We start from the raw sequence: 23,088 nt of genomic DNA, 5'->3' as shown, positions 1-23,088 counted from the left end.
CTATGGAGTGGGCCGCATCGTACATTTTGAAAATTACGGGTTTGTACTGCCACCCATTAGCCCATCACAACTAGAAAAAATGGAAAATAATGACGATAGATTTTTGGTCCATTTTTTTACTTTTTACAGCCCCGTCCAGTGCATTTATGACTCATCTTTTACACTAAAGTGTAGACCCGGCAAAATGGGACCCGTACCCGCGGGTACACCCGGCCCGCAGGGGTACGCGTACCAATTTCAATACCCGCGAAAAAAAATACCCGCACCCAACCCATACCCGTGACCCGCGGGTGGGTCTGGGTCGGGCGTTGGTGCCCGCGGGTTACCCGCCATTCGGTTTTTAACTTATATTCTTAAGGCCTAAACACTAAACACCAAAAAATAGACTATGTGGGTGGGCCAACAAAACAAGTCAAAGCAATCAGACCATTTAACTGGTATCTTTGGTTGTACCAAAACAAACATTTGTTAAAGTAGATGAAAATTTGTATGATGAATGGGTGTATAAACATGTACTCATCATCCCATCCTGGATATTTGATCCAACAGCAGCTGACTTGTTAAGAAGCTGCTGTTGGATTAAATATCAAGGCTTGTACATCCATCGTACCACATTTATGTGTTCATACACCCATTCATCATATAATTTCTTTTCGTAAATATATATATATATATATATATATATATATATATATATATATATATATATATATAATTTCTTCTTTAAATTTGGCGGGTTACCCGCGGGTATACCCGTACCCACCCCGGGTGGGTTCCGGGTTCATGAAAGGCTACCCGTACCCGTGCCGGTATTTCTTACCTGTACACGCAGGTACCCGTACCCGCACGGGTTGTACCCGTACCCGCCCGGGTTACCCGTTTGCCGGGTCTACTAAAGTGGGCTGTCCCAAGTAATAAAAGGGTTGAATATGTCTTCCCCTATATTTGAAACCGGAAACTTCTCGTTTAGGCACAAAAACCGCATCCTCTTATTTTGTAGAACAAATGGGACATTGGGACCTAGACCTGGCAAACGCGACCTGTGCCCGCGGGTAGACCCAACCCACCCACAAATTTGCGGGCACGGGTCGGGGTTTTAGTGACCCGCCAAAACCGATCCGCGAGTGACCCAACCAGCAAAAACACGGGTCGGGTCGGGTCAACCCGCAGGCACCTGCGATTTTTTGGATTTTTTTAACATTTCTTATTTTAAAATAGAAAATAAGATCAAGGGCTAAGAGCATCTCACTTTTTGAGCTGGAATAGTGCACTTGTGTTTGGAAATCAGCCCTTCTAACAGCATCTCACTTTTTAAGGACTCCCAACTTCCAGCAGCTCATGAGCATTACTAATTTACTATGCATGAATACACTCCCTATTTTTCAAAATGGATGATTGGAAGGTACAGCCCACATCATAGGATGATCCAAACCGTGCATTTGATGGGCCATAATGTAAATAGGTTGTGCCCAAAAAATCATTAGGATAGGAGGATTCTAACCCTCTGATCTAAAGAGGGACTGAAAATATGGAAACTTCTATAGATCGAACGGTTGAGATCGTCCTATGGGAATATTTTTGGGGCACGATCTATTTACGTTGTGGCCCATCAATGGACAGTTTGGATCATCCTATGGTGTAGGTTGTACCGTCCATTTTGAAAATTAGGGGGTGAGTTCATACATAGCAGGGGGTGAATTTATCACCGCCCAATAAAAACTCTGTTTTGGAAAAACATGCGGGTAACCCGCGGGTCGACCCGACCCACCTGCACTAGGTATGGGTCACCTGGTTGCTGACCCGTAGGAATGCGGGTCATTTTGACCTGCAACCTGCGTGACCCACACCCGCATGACCCGCGGGTCGACCCGACCCGACCCACCTGTTTGCCAGGTCTATTGAGACCAAAAGCCCTCCCACTAAGCCGCTAACTTTTCATTTAGGAAAAAGTGAACAAAAATCCGGCTTCCTAAATTGGACCTATCCAAACCCTAAATGCAGCAAAAATTGAGGGGGGGGGGGGGGGGGTCAAGTGCCCCCCCTCAACCCCCTTAGCTCCGTCCCTATACTCACCTTTCACTCCGATAGAAAACTCCCGTAGAATATGATCCAGCTATATATATGGGAGACCCACTTTTGTTTTGATATGGGCACTCCTCTCTTTAATAGGTTGGGGTAAGAAAAGAGAGCCTTTTGAGGAGTGTCGATATCAAAGCAATTATTCTTACTATTTAACTATGCTAATAATAGAAAGCTGTTTTTGATATAGACGCCTCTAAAGCTTCAATCTTTTCTTGATGTTGACAAAAGTAGCGGGCATTTAATGAAACGTGAGAAAAGAGGGGCTGCCATCTAAAAACGAGTAAAAAATAGAGCTTTTAAAGCTCCTCCTTAACGAGTGCCCTAACGGCACTTGTTAAGGGGCATTTAATTGACCTTGTGATGATGATTTTACACATTTTTTTATAATAAAATCTCAAAAGATGTGTAGAAATTTCAAATTATGTGTAAAATCATCATCCCAAGGTCAATTAAATGCTCCTTAACAAGTGCCCTAAGGGTTAGGGCACTTGTTAGCAAAACCCAAAAAAAAAATAGAGAAGAAGACGATAATGACATTTTTTATGCTTTATATGAGGGCAAAAAAGTCTTTTTGGGTTGGAAGGTAACGTAGGGAACTGAAATTCAATGACCATCAACTAAATAAAACTTGGCTCCAGACCGGGTTGGAGGAACCTTGCTAAAAGTCTAATAGCAAGGGGTGTGGAACTATCAATTCCACGGAATTGATATTTCCACACCCCTCGCTGTTAGAGGGGTTGGAGGAACTTCCCTTCCCTCCTTGAATACACAGGGCACTTTCCTCTCATTTTCCCTACTCTATATCAATAGATAGGTATCTCCCTCCTTCAAAGATACTCAGGTTACTCCTTTTAATATTATATCAATCTGTTTGTCTCTTCTTCTTTGTCTTTTACTCTGATTTTCTAATATATTTTTTGTTTGAGTCTGCTGACTTATCTAGTTGACTCTAGCAAGTTTACTTGTCTCCATCTTTGTAATTTTCTTTGCCAAAGAACAAGATTCTTTAATGCTATTTTAGAAACTGGGTTGTTTAGAGAGTCTCTTCCAAATCAGAGACTGATCTTAAAAGGGCTTAAAGAGCTTGAAGAATTATATCAATGGCAGGAGGTTTTGTGGGCAGTGGAATGCCCAAAAGGGCAGAGCTTTATGAGGGGAGGATTACCTTTTATTTCGTTCTTGCTTGTATGGTTGCATCCCTTGGAGGATCTCTCTTTGGATATGACCTTGGAGTTTCCGGTTAGTTTTAATCAATCTTTCTCCAATTTTAACCTTTTGGCTAGTTTCTTGATCTGGTTTCTTTTTATCTTGATATAATTTGGCAAGTTTTGGGATTTTCTAGTGAAATATGTTAAGGGTCTTAACTTGTGGTTGCTTGGTTCTTGAGTGGTTTATTTTTACATCAATTGTAAGTTTCTTTGGATGCTAGTATTTGGTAATGATTTGTGGTTTTTGAGTAGAATTAATGAGTATATTATGGTTCTCAGTTTTTGGGATGTTAATTTTCCTCACTTATTAACAAGTTTCAGTTTCTAGAATTTAGCTTTGGTATTATGAGAGGAATGGAGAAAGGAATGCTAGAGTTTTTTCTTTATCTTGAGTCTGGTAGTTTTTCTCTTTATTGGATTAGCTCCTAAGAATTATTGTTAGTTTTTCTTTTTTGTGGGGTTTGGATCAAATGAATACTTGGTTTTCATGTGGTTTTTGGATGTTCTCTTTAACAATGGAGTTTACAAAACTTCTCTGTTTCTGTATATGTCCTAAAAGATAAGTTTTTGTGATAATTTTACTGAAGGAAAGTGAGAAATGGCTGGAATTTTTTTACATTCTAATTAGAAGACCAATAAAATCTTTTTAAATTTGTTTTTGGGTATTCTCTTGATCCATGTATTTTGCAGGACTTTTCCTTTTCTATGTATCTCCCAAAAGATAACTTTTTGTGACAGAATTTGGTGTGATTTTATTTAAAAATTAATTAGAAAACCCAGTAAATGATTTGTTAGTTTCCTTTCTTTTACATCTTTCAGTTACTGGAGTCTAATTTTCTCCCATATACATATGCAAATCTCTATATTGCCTAAAAACAACCTGATATCTCCAATTGGTTTAATTTCATCCAAAATCCATGTGAATATTTTCCATTGAACTTCTTTAGGCTTCCATTTTACCATTTAAATCTTTTCATTATTAGGTAAAGCATCCTAGAATTTCAGAGATTTTCACTATCAGAGCAAAACCCAATCGAACAATGCTCACTCAATTTCTCCAATTTTTTCTAATAGTAGTTCATGTAGATAAAAAGTTCCAGATGAATCAAGTAAAAGCTGCTGTCTAAAGCCCAGACTTTCCCTTCTAATGCACATAGTTCTCTTATTTTTGCCAGAAAATCAACTAATTTTCTCCCATTTCTACCATTCACACAAAACCCAACTGAAATTTCCATAATTATACAGGTGGTGTGACTTCCATGGACGATTTCTTGAAGGACTTTTTCCCAAAGGTGTACAGAAGAAAGCAACGCCATCTCCATGAAACAGATTACTGTAAATATGATAACCAGCTACTCACTCTCTTCACATCCTCTCTCTACTTTGCTGGCCTTGTTTCGACATTTGGGGCCTCATATTTGACCAGAGCAAAGGGGCGAAGAGCCAGCATTCTCTTCGGTGCGAGCAGCTTCTTCGTGGGTGCAGTCTTCAATGCAGCATCGGTCAATATTGGAATGCTGATCATCGGTCGTATCTTTCTCGGCATCGGTATAGGATTTGGCAATCAGGTTAGCCAATTTCGAAGCATTCTCGAACCCATTTCCATTGTTTAATTAGCAAAATGAATGGCTACCCCCATTTAAAAGCTAAGTATATTGTCACAGCAAGTTCTGTACACTGAAAAATTAAGTATAGGATATGACATGAATGTTTAAAACATCTTAAACATGATTAACAACTAGATTAGTTGTTAAGGCCCTGTTTGTATTTGATTTTGACAACTGATTGTGAGTCCAAAACTGATTGTTCGACTCAAAATTTAACATAATTTGAGTCCAATAATCAGTTTTGGGCTCACAATCGGCTCTATAAATCCAAAACAAATTGGGCCTAAACATTTGCTGCTTTTGAAAACATCATTTTAAACATGGTTAACAACTAGTTTAGTTGTTAAGGCCCAATTTTTTATTTTTTATTTTTGGATTTTGAGATCCAGTTGAGAGTCCAAAACTGATTATTCGACTCAAAATTAAACATAATTTGAGTCCAATAATCAGTTCTCGAAATCCAAAACAAACAGGGCCTAAACATTTGCTGCTTTTGAAAACCTCACCATCTTTAATCATTGACTTTTTTCGTCGCTTTCTTCATGATGGCTGGCCGCTTTCTTGCTAATGATCCACTCACAATTCGCTGTTACGGCAAGAAAAATGAAGATCAAGAGTTTTTTTTTTTTTTTGTTCTTATTTTTCTTTTTCCCCGGCAGTGGGGACACAGTCTTCTAGTCTTATATTGTTTTCCTGTTTATTAGGAAAAATTTATACAATCATGAGTCCATGACTTCATAAATCTTTTCTGTTTTCTTCCTTTGGTAACAGGCAGTTCCTTTGTACCTTTCGGAAATGGCACCTGCGAAGAAACGCGGAGCAATTAATCAAATGTTCCAACTAACAACCTGTTTGGGAATCCTTATCGCGAACATAATCAACTATTTCACTGAGAAAATCCACCCATGGGGATGGAGATTATCTCTTGGTTTAGCCACAGTACCTGCATCTTTAATGTTTATTGGAGGACTTTTCCTCCCCGAAACTCCGAACAGCCTCGTAGAACAAGGAAGAGTAGACGAAGGAAGACGCGTCTTAGAGAAAGTTAGAGGTACAAAGAAAGTAGACGCAGAATTTGCCGACCTAGTCGAAGCCAGTGAAGCTGCACATGCTGTACAACACCCATTTCGGAACCTTCTCAAGCCAAAAAACCGTCCACAGTTAGTGATAGGAGCGTTGGGAATCCCAGCCTTCCAGCAACTCTCTGGAATGAATTCAATTCTCTTCTACGCTCCGGTGATCTTTCAGAGCTTGGGTTTTGGGTCGGGTGCTTCGTTGTACTCGTCTATTATAACCAGTTCAACACTTGTTCTCGCTACATTCGTTTCTATGTTTTTGGTTGACAAGAAAGGAAGGAGGTTTATGTTCTTGGAAGCTGGTATTCAGATGATATCATCCATGGTAAGTGCTCTGCAACTGTTTATTTCTTTAACCCAGAATTTATCTAAGAACTCGATCCGGCACCTGAATGTTTTTCAGTGTGAAACAACCAAATTACTCCAAAAGCTTAAGGTGTTAGAGTTGGAGTTGTTTTATCATTTATACTTAACACTCCCCCTCACGTGTGGCCCCCTCTTTTTATTAAGTTGGCCGTACATGTTGCCCCTCTTTTGGGTTGGCCATACACGTGGATTTTTAATATCAAGGAGCTGTTGGGATTTGAATCTAGGACCTGTCGTGAGGCAATAGCTCTGATACAGTGATACTATGATGTAGCCGACACTTTGAATTTATTGCTGGCACATGTGTCCTGCTGTGTCTAACATGACACGCGCATCCACATGTGTCGACACTCCTTTGGACACTTTTAAATGTATTGCTAGGAGTGTTAGTTAAAGTGGGTGTGTTGACACATATTTGTATAATAATCAATAATTTTATATGTATGTACGTGTTACAATTTCTAGATTTTTCGATGTTGTTCAGACAACTCATATCCATGTGGAGTAACACACGAATTCATATCAGAAAACTATGATTATATATACTTTCTATTTTAGCCATGTCCCCGTTTCTAAATTTTGGGGGTTTGCCGTGTCCGACACTCCGTGTCAGTGTCGACACGCAACACTCGTGCCCGTGTCCACAAATCATAGCTATGATACCATGTGAAACCATGGTTTTAAATTTCGACCAAAATCCTAAATTTCGGACCGAAATTTTGGATACCAGTGGGGATCGAAACTGAAAATTTCCGAAATTCAATTTTTTGCCATTTAATTTCAGTCTGAAATTTCGGTTTAATGACATTATTTTTTTTTTTTTAAAGTGTTACAAAATTTTGGAATTTCGGTCCGGAATTTGGAACCAAATTACCAAATTTCAGACCGAAATTTCAGTTTTTGGTGGGGTCCGAAACAGTTACCGAAACCGAAATTTTAAACCATGTGTGAAACAACCAATTACTCCAAAAGCTTGAGCTGTTAGAGTTGGTGCTATTTAATCATTTATACTTCAACAATTAGTCAACAGAGGAAATACAAGAGGGACATACCACCTTACCTCTAAACCCAAAGGAAGGAAGAAAACTTTATTTACAACGAAGTTCTCCAACTATTTAATTACTTCTTTTTTTTTGCGGGTGCTAATGAAATTTAATCTGAATATGCAGACTGTTATTGCCATTATTCTAGCTCTGAAATTCGGCCACGGAGTAGTTCTCCCCAAAGCAGATAGTGTTGTGCTAGTAATCATGATTTGCTTGTTTGTTGCGGCTTATGGATGGTCATGGGGGCCTCTGGGGTGGTTAGTTCCAAGCGAGATCTTCCCATTAGAGACTAGATCGGCGGGCCAAAGCATGGTGGTTTGCGTCAATCTCTTCTTTACCGCAGCAATTGCACAGTGCTTCCTGGCGTCGCTCTGTCACCTCAGATATGGGGTTTTCATACTGTTTGCTTGCTTGATTGTCATCATGTCCTTGTTTATTTACTTTCTCCTGCCAGAGACAAAGCAAGTTCCCATTGAAGAGATGGCTTTTTTGTGGGAGAATCACTGGTTCTGGAAGAATTATGTTTGCTCACCAGAAAAAAAACCAACAGGCCAAGGAAATAAGCTTGCAGTGGATGCTTAGCTTGACACCATTTACATAAAGAATGTATAGGAACTTTGCAATTGAAGTCTTATCTCCTCCATTAAAATGGTATAGGAACTTTTCAATTAATGTAAACACCCTTTCATTATAATTACTGGGAATTCTGTCCAAAGATTGCCAACTTCAGTTTTCTTTTGATTCTTAATCAAGTATATTTATTTGAATCTAAGCAACTTAGTTCTGTGTTATTGGATAAAATGCATGGCAATAAAAGCTTCTGAAAGCTTGACCATTACTAATACCCTGGCCCATAAAACCAGTATGTGAAGGAGTCCAACCCCCGGTCATTAAGTTGCCACACATTTTAATCTGAAACTGCATATCCGTAAAGCATAGTTCCTAAAAAACCTAAACTAAATAATTTGTAACATGGAGCTGAGCATTGGGTTTTTGGAATTAGGACTCAAGGTTTAGAGGTGTTGGGACAAAGTGATATGATGAAAGATTAAATTATGGAGATGCATATGCGCGGATAAAACTGAAAAAAGAAAAGAAAATAAAGATATAATATAAGAGAGTTGGGAAAGGCAAACCTATTACTTAGATCACATCTTGCAAGTGCATTAAAACTGCCAGTCTAGTTCAAAGGAAGTAGTCCCGAGTTCCACACTTGAATAGGCACGAATCAAGAATATTTTTGCATCTACAGTTACTACCTTATCTGTCAGTCTGTTCAAAACTATAAACTTCAACCTTCTTACATTGTGAAACTTACAGTGCATTTACCACATAAATGAGATTTTGATAAGAGTTATCGCACATCCTCTTACATTGTTAATAGTATGGAATTATAACATCCCACTATATTTCTAACAAGTACATAGTTAATCTTATTTGAACTCTTAATATGAATAGTTATTACATACCAATGTTTTATTTAAAAACTATTACCATTAGTAAATAGGCTTTAACTTAGTATGATCTCATTCTCTCAAGGTTTCATGTAGTCATCTCTTGATACATTTCATTATAAGAGCGTAAGCACACTTTTTTTTATGGGATAGGGTATCCCCACCCCAATTTTTAGGGCAGGACTATTCCCTACTAGTGTTTTTTGGTACTGATGTGTATCTCAATTTAATCATTTACAATACTGAGTAATTGGTTTCACTACTTGAAAAGATAAATTATTATTATCTATGCTAAAAGTATCTATAATCATGACTGAGTAATGGATAATATAACAACTCACCACTTTTCTAGGATAACCAAAGTAATAGTTTCTCAGCTGGTGTAAACAAGACAAGACAATCTTAAATTTACTCAAATCTGATTCACATCCACAAGATAAAATATAAAAAATTGAACAAGGCAAGCCAATTAAAGCTGTAAAGACTTTTATTTCCCTACTTGTGCAGATAGCTGAATCGAAATAAAGTCCCAAGGATACAGTGCCCACAAACTATTGATCTATGACTTCCCCCCAAGTTCAATAGCGATCCAGCTTGCGCACACTTGAACAGGAGACAAGGAAGAACATAAATCCAAAAATCCTAGATCATTCGGATATTTGAAATGATACTCTAAAGCCTTCTATTTTTAGAACATGAAAGCACCCTTTCACACAATTCTTACACAAAAGGAAGTATCTTTTGAATAGCCCAAAGCATCCTTTCACATAAAAGAAAGAATCTTTTGAATAATCAAAACAACCTTCCACAAAACAAGTGTCTTTTGAACTAAAAACATTTTTATATTTTTAAAAAATAAGAATATTTTTGAAAATATCCAACAAGAATATTCCTTTCCATTAGCCATAATAAAAGAAAACAGAAATTTACTTAATGGATTTCTTCTGTTTCCTTAACAAAGAAAAAAATATTAAGCCAAAAGTTTTGCGAGTTCATCTACTCTCAGGCTCCCATGTGGGACTATATCAAGACAAGCATCTTTGAAACCTTTCCTTCTCTGATCCCTAGGACTCTTCCTCTCACTACCTCTCTTCTCTGTGAGACCCACAAATTCTTTCACCTCCAAGTCCTCATCGTCTTGCTTCTGAACCTTTTGGAGCACAACCTTCCTGATTCTCTGCGTGAAAACAGGCCCAGGCGAAGCCGTCTTGGCAAGAGCAACAGCCCTTTGATAAACAACATTAGCGTCCAAGGAATCATCATCCAAAACCAGAGCACTTCCACTCTCAATAGCCTGCCTCAAAAGCAACAGGACTCCCTCTGTACAAGTTTGACTTGATTGACTTTTGCTTTGACTCTGGGAATTTTCCGCCACTGGTGCCAGCTCATCGAGACTTTCCCATTCTTCTGATGTGGCACCTAGCTCCTCTTGAGGTACCCTACTTTCTGGCAAGGCAACAAATCCACCCTCTGACATGGTTATCGACCCATCAGTGCTGCTAGTACTGTCCAATGTAGCGCTCACATGAGTAGATGCTGATAACTGATCAGTCCTTTCGGGTTGGGGGAGAACCTTGGTTTCTTCCAAACTCAAATTGTGACCCAAGAACACACTTGACCCAAGAACACACTCGGGCGAATTAGCAGTTGTACTGTTTGTGATAGATTCTACACTTTCTTTATTATCATTTCCCAATTTTGGAAGAGAGGATTTCCAATCTCTTCCTCTCCACATAAGTATATGCTCGAATTCAAATGAGATAAGGACACAAGGGACAAGATCCTGCAAGTTCAAGTTAGAAGTTTCAGTTATTAAAAGTTTTTTTTTTTTTTTTGAAAGATAACTATCATTAAATAAAAAGAGATAACAGACCAGGGGGACAACATGTCCCCAAAGAAGCCCAAAAGGCAACTAAGCATACATCAGAGACAAGGTGACAACCACAAATAAGATTAGCCAAAAAGGGGCCAAACTACGCCCTAAATTCCTCATTAGAAGGAATGGTGATCGAAATGGAATCCAATAGAATGCCACCCTTGGCCAAATGGTCTGCCACTTCATTTGCTGATCTTCTACGATGTTCAGTTTCAGTTGTTAAAAGTTAACCAATAGAAAGAATCTCACTAAAGATAAAAATGTGGCAAACCTTGAGCTTGGCACCTATTTTCTTGTAGTCACTTGAGTTCATCCCGGTGCAGTTTATCCGCGCCAGCTCACACTCTTCGAATGCTTCTTTGACATTTGTTACAAGGTCAGAATACACACCATTTTTTCCTGTTCAACACATGGAACAAATATTTTATTAGTTCACTCTTGCATATTTCAACCAAAAATTAAAGCAATATAAATTCACTCTTAAGTCCAAGAATGTATAAAGAAGAGAAAGAAGAAAGGAAAAGTTGGAGTACCAAGCTTGCATATAGGAGGCAGATTGCGTCCTCTCTTGCGCATGTCATTTGCTTCATCCAATGTTAATCCAGCTGGAGCCCACGGAATCAACCTTGGATAGACTGGTGTTACAGGTCTCCAGAGCATAAGAGGAAACCTTGGACGAGTCTTATAATTGTAATTTCTGCCGCGAAATAGGAATATCACCCCTCCTTTACTGTAAATGATCTTTCCTCCAGTTTTCTCCTGCCAAACCATATGATGTCAAAACAAACCTTTTACACAATGGAAACAAAATATGGTCTTGTTTGTTTGAGATTATGAAAACCGATTGGGAGCCCCAAACCTATTATTGGGCTCAAAATTACATTTAAATTTGAGTCCAATAATAGGTTTAGGGCCAGCAATCGGTAGTCATAATCTGAAACAAACAGGGCCTAAAAGTGAATAGAAGCCATTGCATAAGTGATTATCATCCCAAACATGATACATTTCCTGCTTCACCTTCCAATAAGCATGGATGGACTACTGGCAATGGGGGATGTTTTCGGAATAGGTTTCGATGAAACTTTGGAAGCCACTAAAAATTTATTTTGTTCTATGGCTATCAGGGACCTGAAGGAGTGAAGAGAAGTTGGAAAGGATAATGGTGATAACGGGGCCGAGGGTAGTAACCCTGTATGAAAGGCCTTCCGGCCTCAAAAAAAAAAAGAAGGGGAAAAAAAGGAAGAAGGAGATAGAAAAGGAGGTAGGAAAAGAGAAAAAACAACTACGAGGATAGAAAATAGATGAAGAACAAAAAAGGAACAGATATAGAAATGAAAAAGATAGGAAAAAGAAGGCATCAAGAGAATTCAGGCTGGACTACGCTTCTTGGTGGTAGTTCGTTTCGCTTCTAATTTGATGATTTTTGAAGCTTCAGATTTAGGGATCGTAGATCTTTGAAGGATGGATCCCTTCTGCATTACCTAGGGGTGCAACTCGGGTTGGGTTGGGTTTTTTTTAAAGTCGGGTTGGGAAAAATCAACCCGAATTGGAAATCGGGTTGGGTCAGGTTGGGGTGTCGGGCAACCCGACCCGACTCGAAACCCGATTTCCAATTCCGATATGTGCTTAAATGTGCTTAAAACCCGATTTCAACTGAACACATTTCCCATTGAAGCTAGAAATGTGCTTAAATTTCAACATAAATTTATCCTTCAGTTCAGTTACAAAGAGTTTTTATATGGTGGATGCTTGTGTAGGAATGTGAGCAAAAAAAAAAACAGTGGAGCCCACAAAAAACATGAGCATGAATTGGAAATCAGGTTGGGTTGGGTTGACCCGATTGCAAATCGGGTTGGGTCGGGTTGAGCCCAGCCAGGTTGGAAATCGGGTTGGGTCGGGTTGGCCTCAACCCGACCCGAGTTGCACCCCTAGCATTACCCCAGGAATCTATCTTCAAAATAGCATTGTGAATGACTTGTTGTTATCCAAAAATTACTTTCTTATAGCCGTAGCATGAGAGATTCGTTCTTTCGCTTAGGCCTCTTGTATGGATACTTCAGCTCTGTTATTCTTTCTGGGAGTGTCTTAGTTCTGAAGTGTTGGAGTTTAAGAAGGCAAATTTTAGTAGTTTTTGAGTTTTCAATCATCCAGAAAGTCCAAGAGGGTGCTAGTTTCGAGTCCCCGGGTTGCTGGTTAGGAGTTAGTTGTAGTCTTAACAGGTACAACCATACAGGTGGTACCTACACATGCTTGTAAGAAAAGATGAAAAGAATGCAATCTACAAAATAGAGAATAGAATGCTTACACTCTACTGTAAATGTTGTTTTGGTTATCTTTGAATTGGTCTCGGGCATGCCCGTCCCAATTCATTTTAATATTTTGTATTGCAGGCTGGGACTCCTGGTTCCGATTGCTATCTGAATATTAATGAAATATGTCAACTTTCAAAAAAAAGTATATGCTACAGAAGTCTTCCACTGTCACCACGTATACATATACGTGTAGCTGAGCCTAGCATTCAGCAAAGATATACAGTTTTCAGTTTCAATTAATTTTACCGTATGATGCATTTTTATGTCATATTTCTTTATTTTTTTTATATACAATGTATTTTCAAAACTATTCATGTGAAACCGAGTTCTAAGGATTTAAATACTTAATGCGTACACAGACTCCAAGAGTTTGTATAAGTATTACTAGTAGAGAGAGAGAGAGAGAGACCAATGATGCCGTTGAGATTGTATGCAACGGTTCGACTTGAGGCCTCGAGGGATGATGGGGATCTTATTTTTATTTTTTATTTATTTTTGAATGTCTGCAATAGGGATCTTATAAAAGCATTTCTCTTCTCTTCGTCGTTTCTCTAAGATAGTTGGTGAATGAATGATAAATAAAATGCATATAAAACATAAGAAAAAGGATAAAATGCATTCATAAATTTCACTCCACCTTAACAGCACCCATCCTTTGAAGTTACAGGAAAAAACATTCAACTACAAATCACTGGCAAAGGGGAAAATACAAACAAAAGAACGATGATCGAGCAACATTTTTGAAGAATATTTTTTGTCAGCCCTTCAAACAAAGCATAACCACAATGAACCTCAATTGAATACTCCGAAATTTCATATTTTTTTGCTTAAAATAAAATGAAAAGAGTAAAGAACTAAAGAATAAAACATGCGAGGGATGAATTCTGAAGATGCTTTTGCAAACGATAGAATGAATGTTGGGATAAACAAAATCATAAAAAAGAAACCCCAAGATTTGTATTTTCAGTGAATATTTTTAGGCAATGCAGGCAAATAGGAGAGAACCCTTGTTTTCACAAAAAACAAAACCTAAAAAAATAGTTTTATTTATTCCTAACCATATCCTCTCCCCACCGGTTGTGTGTGTGAGAAAGAGAGGATATGGTGTGCTAGCGGGTATGCTAAAAATATCAGCTGTTATTAATCTATTTAAACATATGCGGGGTGTTAGACGGAATTGGTGAAAAAAATTCCATGAGAAGGCCAAAATAAAATGAAATCCAGACGCCTTTTTCATCGTAAAAATTCTGCAAAAGTGGCCATATTCATTGATCACAAAGACACAAAACATGTCCTTAAAGCACAACACTAAGAACATAATTTGCATCATGGATGAAAAACTTGATTTCAGGTTATGATTCAAGGAAAACACTATACAACTTGATTTTGGAGCATTCAGGCATCATTCTCTAAGCTGGAAAAATACAAGACATTCAATAAAAATAGGAAAAAAACAGGAAAGGAGGAATAGGTTAGGTAAACTTGAAAGACATTCAATATAACACAATCTTCTAATGCCTGCTAGGATGTGAGAGTGTGTATACTAATCAATATAGCATGAATCCATGCATCTATGATGTTTTACATGTTATCTAAGAAAAATAACATTTAAATCAGTAAAAATTACTAAAATAATACTAATGACACATCACAACTCTCATTGATGCATGGTTCTAGTGCCAACTGCCAAGTCCATGCATACTATGTTCTTGCATATTATTTAAAAACCACAAATAATCAACAGAACAAAAGGAACATTAAAACAGTAAAAGATAAAATAATTTTTTAGGATTTTAATTTAATCTTTTACAAGGTTTTAAATCACATGGGTATAATAGGTATTTCCTTTAACTTCTATTTAAGTCACTTAAGTGAATTAAAATAAAAGAAGGCTATCTCGACTCCCACAATATTATTCATGTTATTATTCATGTTGCTATTCATGTCACTATTCACGACTATTCATATCACTATTCACAAGGTATTGTGGGGAATAATTTTTTTAGGATTTTAATTTAATCTTTTACAAGGTTTTAAATCACATGGGTATAATAGGTATTTTCTTTAACTTCTATTTAAGTCACTTAAGAAAATTAAAATAAAAGAAGGCTATCTCGACTCCCACAATATTATTCATGTTATTATTCACATTGCTATTCATGTCACTATTCACGACTATTCATATCACTATTCACAAGGTATTGTGGGGAGCTATAAGTGAAAGATATTTTTTCGAAAGAGGGAGATATTTTGTATGGCTTTGGAATTCTATAAACTCTTATTTTCTCTATATAAGTAGGCCTTCGTTCCATCCCTTATACACGATATGTTATGTTATGAATAAACAAGCCTTACGTATGGAGAAATTTTCTCCTCTTATGGATCTTAATGTGATGTCATGATTGTCGGTGTGAGGCCTTCTGTCCAGAGGTGGGTTTAGCTTTTCTCTTCATTTTCTCAAGGTACCATCTCCATCACTCTTTTGTTCGAAATTCAAGAGCTCCCGTACATGTCATTTCAAAGTTAGATTGCTAATTTTCTTCCAAGGATTTTAATAATAGCATCAATCTAAGCAATTCGAACGGACCAACTCTGAAATCCATTGGTTAGATTGGATGAATCTACACCATAGGATTTCTAAGGACGGTTGATCTTGAGATCTAACTGTGAGATTATTTTGATCCCGATTGGGATCTTAACCCTGACTGTGAAATTCAAGACATCTTGGAGGTTTGGATTTGAGCTACTTTTAGAAAGCTTGTTAAAATCCTAATTTAGCTTCGCGTTTGAGAAATTTTACACAAGTTTAAGATCGATTTGGACTTTCATCTATGTATCATCCTAAAGCAATTTGGTATCGGAGTGAGATTCATATGGCTATTAAAGATAGAGGTATTTGTAAACGAGAAGTTAACTGTTGATATAAGAGCTTACGTAGGGGTGTAAATGGATATTCGGAAATTCGATTACCGTCCGCATCCGAATCCGTTTCAAGCGGATATTATCCGAATCCGTTTATGAGATATCCGGTTCTTAGAGGATGCGAATCTGGTAAACGGTATATCCGATCCGTTTAACATCCGAATCCGAGAAGTATTTCCATTTTATTTATTATTAATAATATCATTAATATTTATTTTTAGCAATGACATACTATCTTTTGTTTCTAAAAGAAAAGTGAATTTTCTTTTTAGAAAAAGAAAACAAAAACAAAAGGTGTTTTGGGTAGAAAATAAAGTAATCTCTCATTTTAAGGGAATTCTTGGAGTTTGGCATGGCTTCTTTATGAAGCAACAAATGTGGGCTGTAGGATGAAAGAGACAAATGGATGATGGTGATTGAAAGAAGATGGCATAGCTTCTAGAGAGTTCTAAAGCAAAAAGGCAATCTAGGTCATTGATGGTAAATGGACAGCTCAGATCAATTTTCCAACTTAGGGTTATATAAAAACCCAAAATGCAATTAAAAGAGGGGACTTCTAAGGTTTACAAGGAGAAGCAAGCAAGAGAGAGGAGAAAGGAGGAGGCTGAGACACCTCTTCAGCATTCTTTGGTGCCTCCAACCCCACCAAAATCCACCGCCGCCCCTCTCCACCTTCTCACAGCCACCTCCATCACCGCCAGTCACCTCCATCTCTAACCCAATCCCCATCTCCATCCCCATTTCTCTTCATCTTCCACCATCAGCACTCCCACTTCCCCTGTTCAAAATAGCCCAAACCCATTCCATCATATACAAAAAAAAAAAAAGGGAAAACCCAAAGACCACTACCAGCACCATCATCCATCCCCACCGCCTCTCTCTCTCTCTCTCTCTCTCTCTCTCTCTCTCTCTCTCTCTCTCTCTCTCTGCCTTTGTTTTAAAAGGAAGAAGAGGATCTCATATATTTTAGGGTTTGAGAGTTAATTTTGTGAAGAGAATGTAGAGGTCTAGTTTTAGGGTTTGGAAAATTCATTCGAGGAGTAAGAAGGAGAAAAAAGATAAAGTGCTGCAATAAAATGTTTGAATTTACCGGATAAACGGATACGGATAATATCCGAATTCGAACAATATCCGGCGGATACGAATTCGGTAATAGATATTAAATATCCGTCAAATCCGAATCCGAATTCGGATAGTGTATACTGTAATCAAATTCGGATATAGCCATATCCGCTCCGAATTCGATCCGTTTACACCCCTAAGCTTACGTATTTGAAGTAGTGAGATTAATAACAGAAAATTGACTGTTTATGAAGACCTTAATGAGGAAGATGACACACCACAAACCAACGTAGTGAGTCATATTTTGGTGACCCCAAAACTAAAACAGGAAGAAGATTGGCTTTGTACTGTTATCTTCTGCACTAACACGTTGTGGAAAAAAATTATGCCAACTGATTATCAATGAGGGAAGCAGCATAAATTTTGTGTCGAAGAACACGTTGAGCACTTGAAGATGACACTAAAACAACATCCAAGTCCGTACAAAGCCATATGATCTGACAAGACCATCCCCGTAACTCAAAGATGTCTGATTTCTTTTAAAGTTGGTGTTTATCATGATTCTGTATAGAGTGATGTTATCACTATGAGCGTCACAGATATATTTTTAGGTAAACCGTAGAGGTATGATAGGAAGTGTTCATAAAATAGTTGACATATTCATACCATTTCTAGCACAATGGTCAGTGTATCCTCTTAAATCCCATGAATGTTAGAGAAATCAATAAAATCTGTGAAGGACACTCCTGAATCGTTCACAACAAAGTGGAGGTGCCAACTATGGAACTTCATGGAAATATATGAAGAGAAAGTGTCAAAGGATACAAAAAGCTTTGTGCGTGCATCTAGCAAAAAAAGTTACAAAAAGCTGCATTATTTAGCTGATATTATTCAATTTTGTTTGCATGGAATGGTCAATGTAAAGGGTGGGACTGATAAAAGTCAAGATTATTATCCAAAGTCAATTACGCCTATGCTTTGTTTCACAACGTCTTGAGAAAACAAATCATAACACCCTCATCCCATTGAATTTTTTATGAGGTTTTTTTTTTTTTTTTTGGTGTGTGTGTGTGTGGTGGTTGTGGTCGTGGCTGGGAAGCAGGGGGGTGAAATCTAACTTTAAAATGAGTAGATCGAGACTGATTTCACTTGATTTGGACTTAAAATGAGAGAGTTATGGCTGTTTTAATGTGGGCCCCACTTTGGCACGGTCTTGAGAAAACGAGTCATAACTCACTCATCCCTTTGAGTTTTTCGGTGAGGTTTTTTTGCATTTGAAAGAGGGCTTCCAGATGAGTAGATAGAGACTAATATCACTTGTTTTGGACTTAAAATGGGGGAGTTATGGAATTTTTAAGGTGGGCCCCACTTTTTGTTCGAAAACCCTCGTTTCGCAATGTCTTGAGGAAATAAATCATAACTCCCTCATCCCATTGAATTTTAGATATGGTTATTTTTGTTTGAAAGATGACTTCAAGACGAGCAAATAAAGACTGATTTCACTTGTTTTGGACTTAAAATGAAAGAGTTATAGCCATTTTAATGTGGACGCCACTTTCACTCAGTCTTGAAAAAACAAGCCATAACTCACTTATCCCTTTGAGTTTTTAGGTGAGGTTTTTGCATTAGATAGAGGGCTCGAAGGAAACTTCAAATTGTGGCAAAATAAGTCGGTGCTTTAAAATTGCCAAAACTAAATAGGAAAAGCAAGTTGAAGAACTTACTTGGCAAGTACAAGCGGAGAAATGCATGACAATTGACAAAGAGGAAGCCTTAACTCAAGAAAATGCAAGGCCGTAATCTACTTTACATAAGATGCAACTTTGGGTTTGAAAATTAGAATGTTGATAAAGGAACAAGAGGATGCAAAAAGAGCGGAACAAGTCTGAGATACTATTAATTTCTCAAACAAAGCATGCCCAGAGGAATTGCCGATAATATTGTTTGAGGAATTGAAAGGACAACTTTTGAATCTCTACTATACGTTTGAGAATAAAAATGAATGAACTTGATAATGATACAAAGATGGGCCTACTTTTTGCCTACCACTAGTGTCAAAGCATAATGTTTTGAAAATGCACTCGGCAATGAGTCCTCTGCTTATGTGAGGATCATTGTCGATGAGTTCCAATAATTCAATCATGACTCCTATGAACACTATCAATCCCTATACTCGACGGAGTCGAATTCTTTTCAAGAAGGGGAGAATGTTGGGGGGCCATCTTCACAATAATCAAGGAGCTTGAAAGGATGGTGGGGCCATCATTAATGTTCGAAAGTTTATTATAGGATATTAATTGAGTATTTTATAAGTTTTTAAGTCATAGGATCATAACAAGTATTTTCTTTATGTTTCACTTGAGTGAATTAGAATAAAAAAGAGCACCCTACGCTCCCATAATCCTATTCAAATCATTGCTCACAATAACATTCACGCCACCATTCACAGGGTTTTGTAGCAAGCTTTAAGTGAAGAGTACTTTTGTCAAAAGAGTAAAATATTTTGTAGTTTTGGAATTCTCTAGAACCTCTTTTTTATCTATATATGTAGGCCTCATGGCCATCTCTTGCAAATGATATGTTATGCTATAATAAACAAGCCTTGCTTATTGATGCGACGCCTTAATGTGATGCCTTCGGTCCAGAGGTGTGATGTCGTGATTTTATCTTCTCTCTTTGTTCACCTTCTCAAGGTAACATCATCATTCTCTCCTCTTTCATTCAATATTCAAGATCTCTCATACGCGTGATTTTAAACGATAGATTGCTACTTTTTTCCCAAGGATTTTAACAAGATCATCAATCTAAGCAATCTGAATGGATCAGATCTAAGATCCATCCGTTAGATTGGATCAATATACACCATCAGATTTCTAACGAGTGTTGATCTTGGGATCCAACGAATAAACCAACTTGATCTTGATTGGGATCACCTAGGTTAACCCTACGAGAGATCTTGGAGGATTGGACATAAGCTATTTTTAAAAAGGGGTCAAAACCCTAATTTAGCCACACATTAGAGAAATTTTACACGAGTATAAAATCGATTTGGACTTCCTCAGTTCCTCTATGAATCCTACACCAATATGTAACAAGTAGAAAAGTGAAAATGAAAACAAGAATACAACTGCTGACAAATAAATTCTCAAGAAAATAGTACATGTGAGCAGGATAGAAGAGAACAAATTAGCACTATATTTATGAACTCCTACCTCTAATTGTTGACGAACATTGTCCATGTTAACCGTGCACACCCCTTTGCATTTTATTTTGCAGACCCTCCGCCTTTTCCAGAGAGAATGGATATTATCCAGCATGTTATGTGTCAAACCATCTCTGCCTGCATATCAATAGGAAATTGAAAATGATGATAATGACAGGAGTCTTTATCCATGATGAACTCTCAAAAGCTAACTCCCACATGTAGTACCAACAGATCTCGGAATAATATTTTTAGTAAGAAAAAAACAGGAATATGAAACATAATGCTGTGCGAATGATATGACCATCCATATAAATAATCGAATCAGAAATAATAGAGGCATAATATTACTTTAAACTAATTCAAAGCAGACAATCACATACGCTAACCATTATGATTCAATAATATATGTTAAAGCTGATCCAAATAGATGTAAACGGACTACAGAACACTCAAGCTCATGACCGAGGCTCAATCAGCACATCAGTCTATTAAATGAATGGGTTAGCAGTTATCATGTTATTTTACAATCACTACTAATTCAATGAATTACAACCAAACATTCCAAGGAGTCTCAACAGAAAATATCAATCCTCAAAATATAACAATAATCTTAAAAATATAACAATACTATATGAAGAATAAATGCAACAGGACGGCCAAAGATCACGACAATGTCAACAACCGAAAGAGAAACAAAAACAGCAGGAACATGTAAATCATCAAACAGAAAATATCAATGCTTTCCATTTACAAGATGGACCATTAGTTGCCCATAAATATACATGATTTACAGAGCTTCTCTAAGCATAAGATTAAGCAATCATATTCAAATTCAAGCTCAAAAATATAAGAAGGAAAATAAGAAATAACTAAACATAACTTCATCATTAGTCCACAATTTTCAGTAAACAAAACAAAATTCAAGCAAGATATACTGATATCTTAAAGACCGAACTTAATAATCTCAACAATTCCTTTCACAAATTTAACCAGAAATTACTGCTTTGGGAAAGATAAACTAGCTGTCAAATCAATAAAATGGTGAAAAAAAATAACTATATGATCAAGATTTAAAACAGGGAACCAAATCAAAATCCACACATTCAACAACTTGTATGAGTAACCAATATTGAATTGCACCAGAAATTACCCTTTTACGGTACAAAACTAACTGTCAAATCAATAAAATGTTGAAAAAAATTCAGCTTGATCAAGATATATAACAGGAAACCAAATCAAAATCCACACATTCAACAACTTGTATGAAAACTAATATTAAACTGCACCATAAATTACCATTTCATGGTACCCTTAAGGCTAACCATCCCAAATAAAAGAAAAAGGAAAATGGTTTGGAATGGAGTGAATCCAACTCCTTTTATGACTAACCCATATTCAATTGTCTTCTTGTTCTCAAACATCCCTCAATAAGCGCTTTCGTCTCCTCCTTTGTCAAAGGCTCTCCCAAAATCTCCTCCCTAGACATCACATGCTTGGGGCCCGACCCCGCAAGGAACGGCCCTGGCGCCTGCACCGACTTCACGCCTTTCTTATGCGGCGGAGGCAGCTTAAAAGAATCAAACTCCGGCAGCTTCTTCTTGCTCGCCGGGAGCGGCTTCCGCCCAGTCCATGGCCGCGGCATTGTTGTGGGCCCAAATGGCACCATTGGGGGCTCCCTCAAAGCCAATGGCTTCACCTGTTAATGTATAAAAGATTAAAAAACGTTTCTCTAAAGTCTTAAGCTTTTTGCTATTTCAGTTGGTATAAGAGCGTGTACCCTAAAAGGTAAGGGGTATTAAAGTATAAAAGATTAAATGACGGGTTTTGGAGTAAGTGGTTGTTTCACATCACCTTTGGTGTTTCAGTATAACTGTACTGGAATTCAAATGGGGCATTTGGAACCCTATAGAAAACCCCATTATCCCCAATTGAGACATCAGATTCCTTTATGGGAATTTTTGTAGAAACCCTAACCCTAGGGCTACGAAAGGCGGGGTGGGAGAGATTAGGGTTTTGGGGGTTTTTGGAGTATTTTGAGGCTTTTCCAGGGATTGAAGGTCGGGAAGGGGAAGAAGGGGTTCCAATGGATTTGAATTTTGGGATGTGTTTCTCTTCATCACCATTGGTGGTAGAATTGTAATTTTCGGCGATTTTGGTGGCGGATTCGAAACGGCGTTCCCGGCGGATTTCGTCTTCGATTTCTTTCTGTTCTCGTTGGGGGCGGACGAATTTCTGGGCGTTGGCATTGTTCCAACGGGAGAAGCGGACTTCGGTGGCCGGACGGGCGGTGGGAGATTTGGGGGCGAATATGGAGAAAGAGAGGGGGGCTTTCAGATCCATCAGTGTTTGTGAGTGTTAGTGGAAGAGAAAAGAGCACGAAGGGAAGATAATTCGTTATCCGAGCGCGAGGGAGAGAGAGAGAGAGAAGTTTTATTTGTAGGGAAATGGTATCAGCACAACCCTTTTTTAATAATTGCACAAACCCAGTTTCTTTGTTTTTGTTTTTTTTTTTTAATGGGTTTGTAATAGTTTTTGGGGAACTATAATAACCCTGACAGACTCTTTAAATTATAAAAGACAAGATGCTTTAGTGCAATTATCAAAACATGGTTGTGCTGATATTGTTACATTATTTTTTATAAATAAAGCTACTGCTGCCAATATAAAAATAAAGTGATATCGCCTCTACTTTTGAATATTTTTAGGGAAATGATAAATGCGCCCCTTTTTCATTACTTGGGACACCCATCTACAGTGTATCTATCACTTCAAAGGTGATGATGTACATCACATTTGAAGGAACGAAGTGACCTGATTGCCACATACAATGCAGCTGGGTGTCCCAAGTGATGAAAAGGGGCGCATTTATCAT

General features: G+C 37.7%; 2 protein-coding genes across 4 annotated transcripts; one reads left to right on the top strand and one right to left on the bottom strand.

The window, feature by feature from the left end:
* Positions 1-2,754: 2,754 nt before the first annotated feature.
* Positions 2,755-8,152, top strand: LOC143852609 (sugar transport protein 14-like). 3 transcript variants are annotated; one of them, XM_077362093.1, is made up of 4 exons: positions 2,755-2,896; positions 4,536-4,858; positions 5,669-6,298; positions 7,509-8,152. In XM_077362093.1, exons 2-4 carry the CDS (start codon positions 4,550-4,552, stop codon positions 7,965-7,967), a joined length of 1,398 nt encoding a protein of 465 aa, XP_077218208.1. In that variant the 5' UTR covers positions 2,755-2,896; positions 4,536-4,549; the 3' UTR covers positions 7,968-8,152. The 3 variants fall into 3 exon arrangements, with proteins under 3 accessions (XP_077218208.1, XP_077218192.1, XP_077218200.1); XM_077362077.1 differs by lacking the exon at positions 2,755-2,896 and adding an exon at positions 2,990-3,321; XM_077362085.1 differs by lacking the exon at positions 2,755-2,896 and adding an exon at positions 3,184-3,321 and having other exon boundaries at positions 4,466-4,858.
* A 1,551-nt stretch (positions 8,153-9,703) lies between these two features.
* Positions 9,704-22,644, bottom strand: CAF1 (RNA-binding CRS1 / YhbY (CRM) domain-containing protein). Its single transcript, XM_077362066.1, has 6 exons — positions 22,068-22,644; positions 21,606-21,912; positions 20,224-20,351; positions 11,249-11,474; positions 10,987-11,114; positions 9,704-10,622 (listed from the first exon to the last, which is right to left on the bottom strand). Exons 1-6 carry the CDS (start codon positions 22,554-22,556, stop codon positions 9,810-9,812), a joined length of 2,091 nt encoding a protein of 696 aa, XP_077218181.1. The 5' UTR covers positions 22,557-22,644; the 3' UTR covers positions 9,704-9,809.
* Between the last annotated feature and the right edge of the window lie 444 nt (positions 22,645-23,088).

Source organism: Tasmannia lanceolata, unplaced genomic scaffold (genome assembly GCF_043159265.1).
Source record: "Tasmannia lanceolata isolate RefF3 unplaced genomic scaffold, GAP_Taslan_0.1 ptg000003l, whole genome shotgun sequence".
Classification (NCBI taxonomy): Eukaryota; Viridiplantae; Streptophyta; class Magnoliopsida; order Canellales; family Winteraceae; genus Tasmannia; species Tasmannia lanceolata.
This window is presented reverse-complemented; position numbering and strand designations above follow the sequence as displayed.

Excerpts from the sequence above, each read along its gene's own strand:
- CAF1 (XM_077362066.1), bottom strand. The coding sequence starts at position 22,556 with ATGGATCTGAAAGCCCCCCTCTCTTTCTCCATATTCGCCCCCAAATCT. Across the intron at positions 20,352-21,605 it reads AAGAAGACAATTGAATATGG|GCAGAGATGGTTTGACACAT; the intron begins GTTAGTCATAAA and ends ATTGATATGCAG. Across the intron at positions 11,115-11,248 it reads GCCTCCTATATGCAAGCTTG|GAAAAAATGGTGTGTATTCT; the intron begins GTACTCCAACTT and ends TGTGTTGAACAG.
- LOC143852609 (XM_077362077.1), top strand. The coding sequence starts at position 3,183 with ATGGCAGGAGGTTTTGTGGGCAGTGGAATGCCCAAAAGGGCAGAGCTT. Across the intron at positions 4,859-5,668 it reads GTATAGGATTTGGCAATCAG|GCAGTTCCTTTGTACCTTTC; the intron begins GTTAGCCAATTT and ends CTTTGGTAACAG. Across the intron at positions 6,299-7,508 it reads TTCAGATGATATCATCCATG|ACTGTTATTGCCATTATTCT; the intron begins GTAAGTGCTCTG and ends CTGAATATGCAG.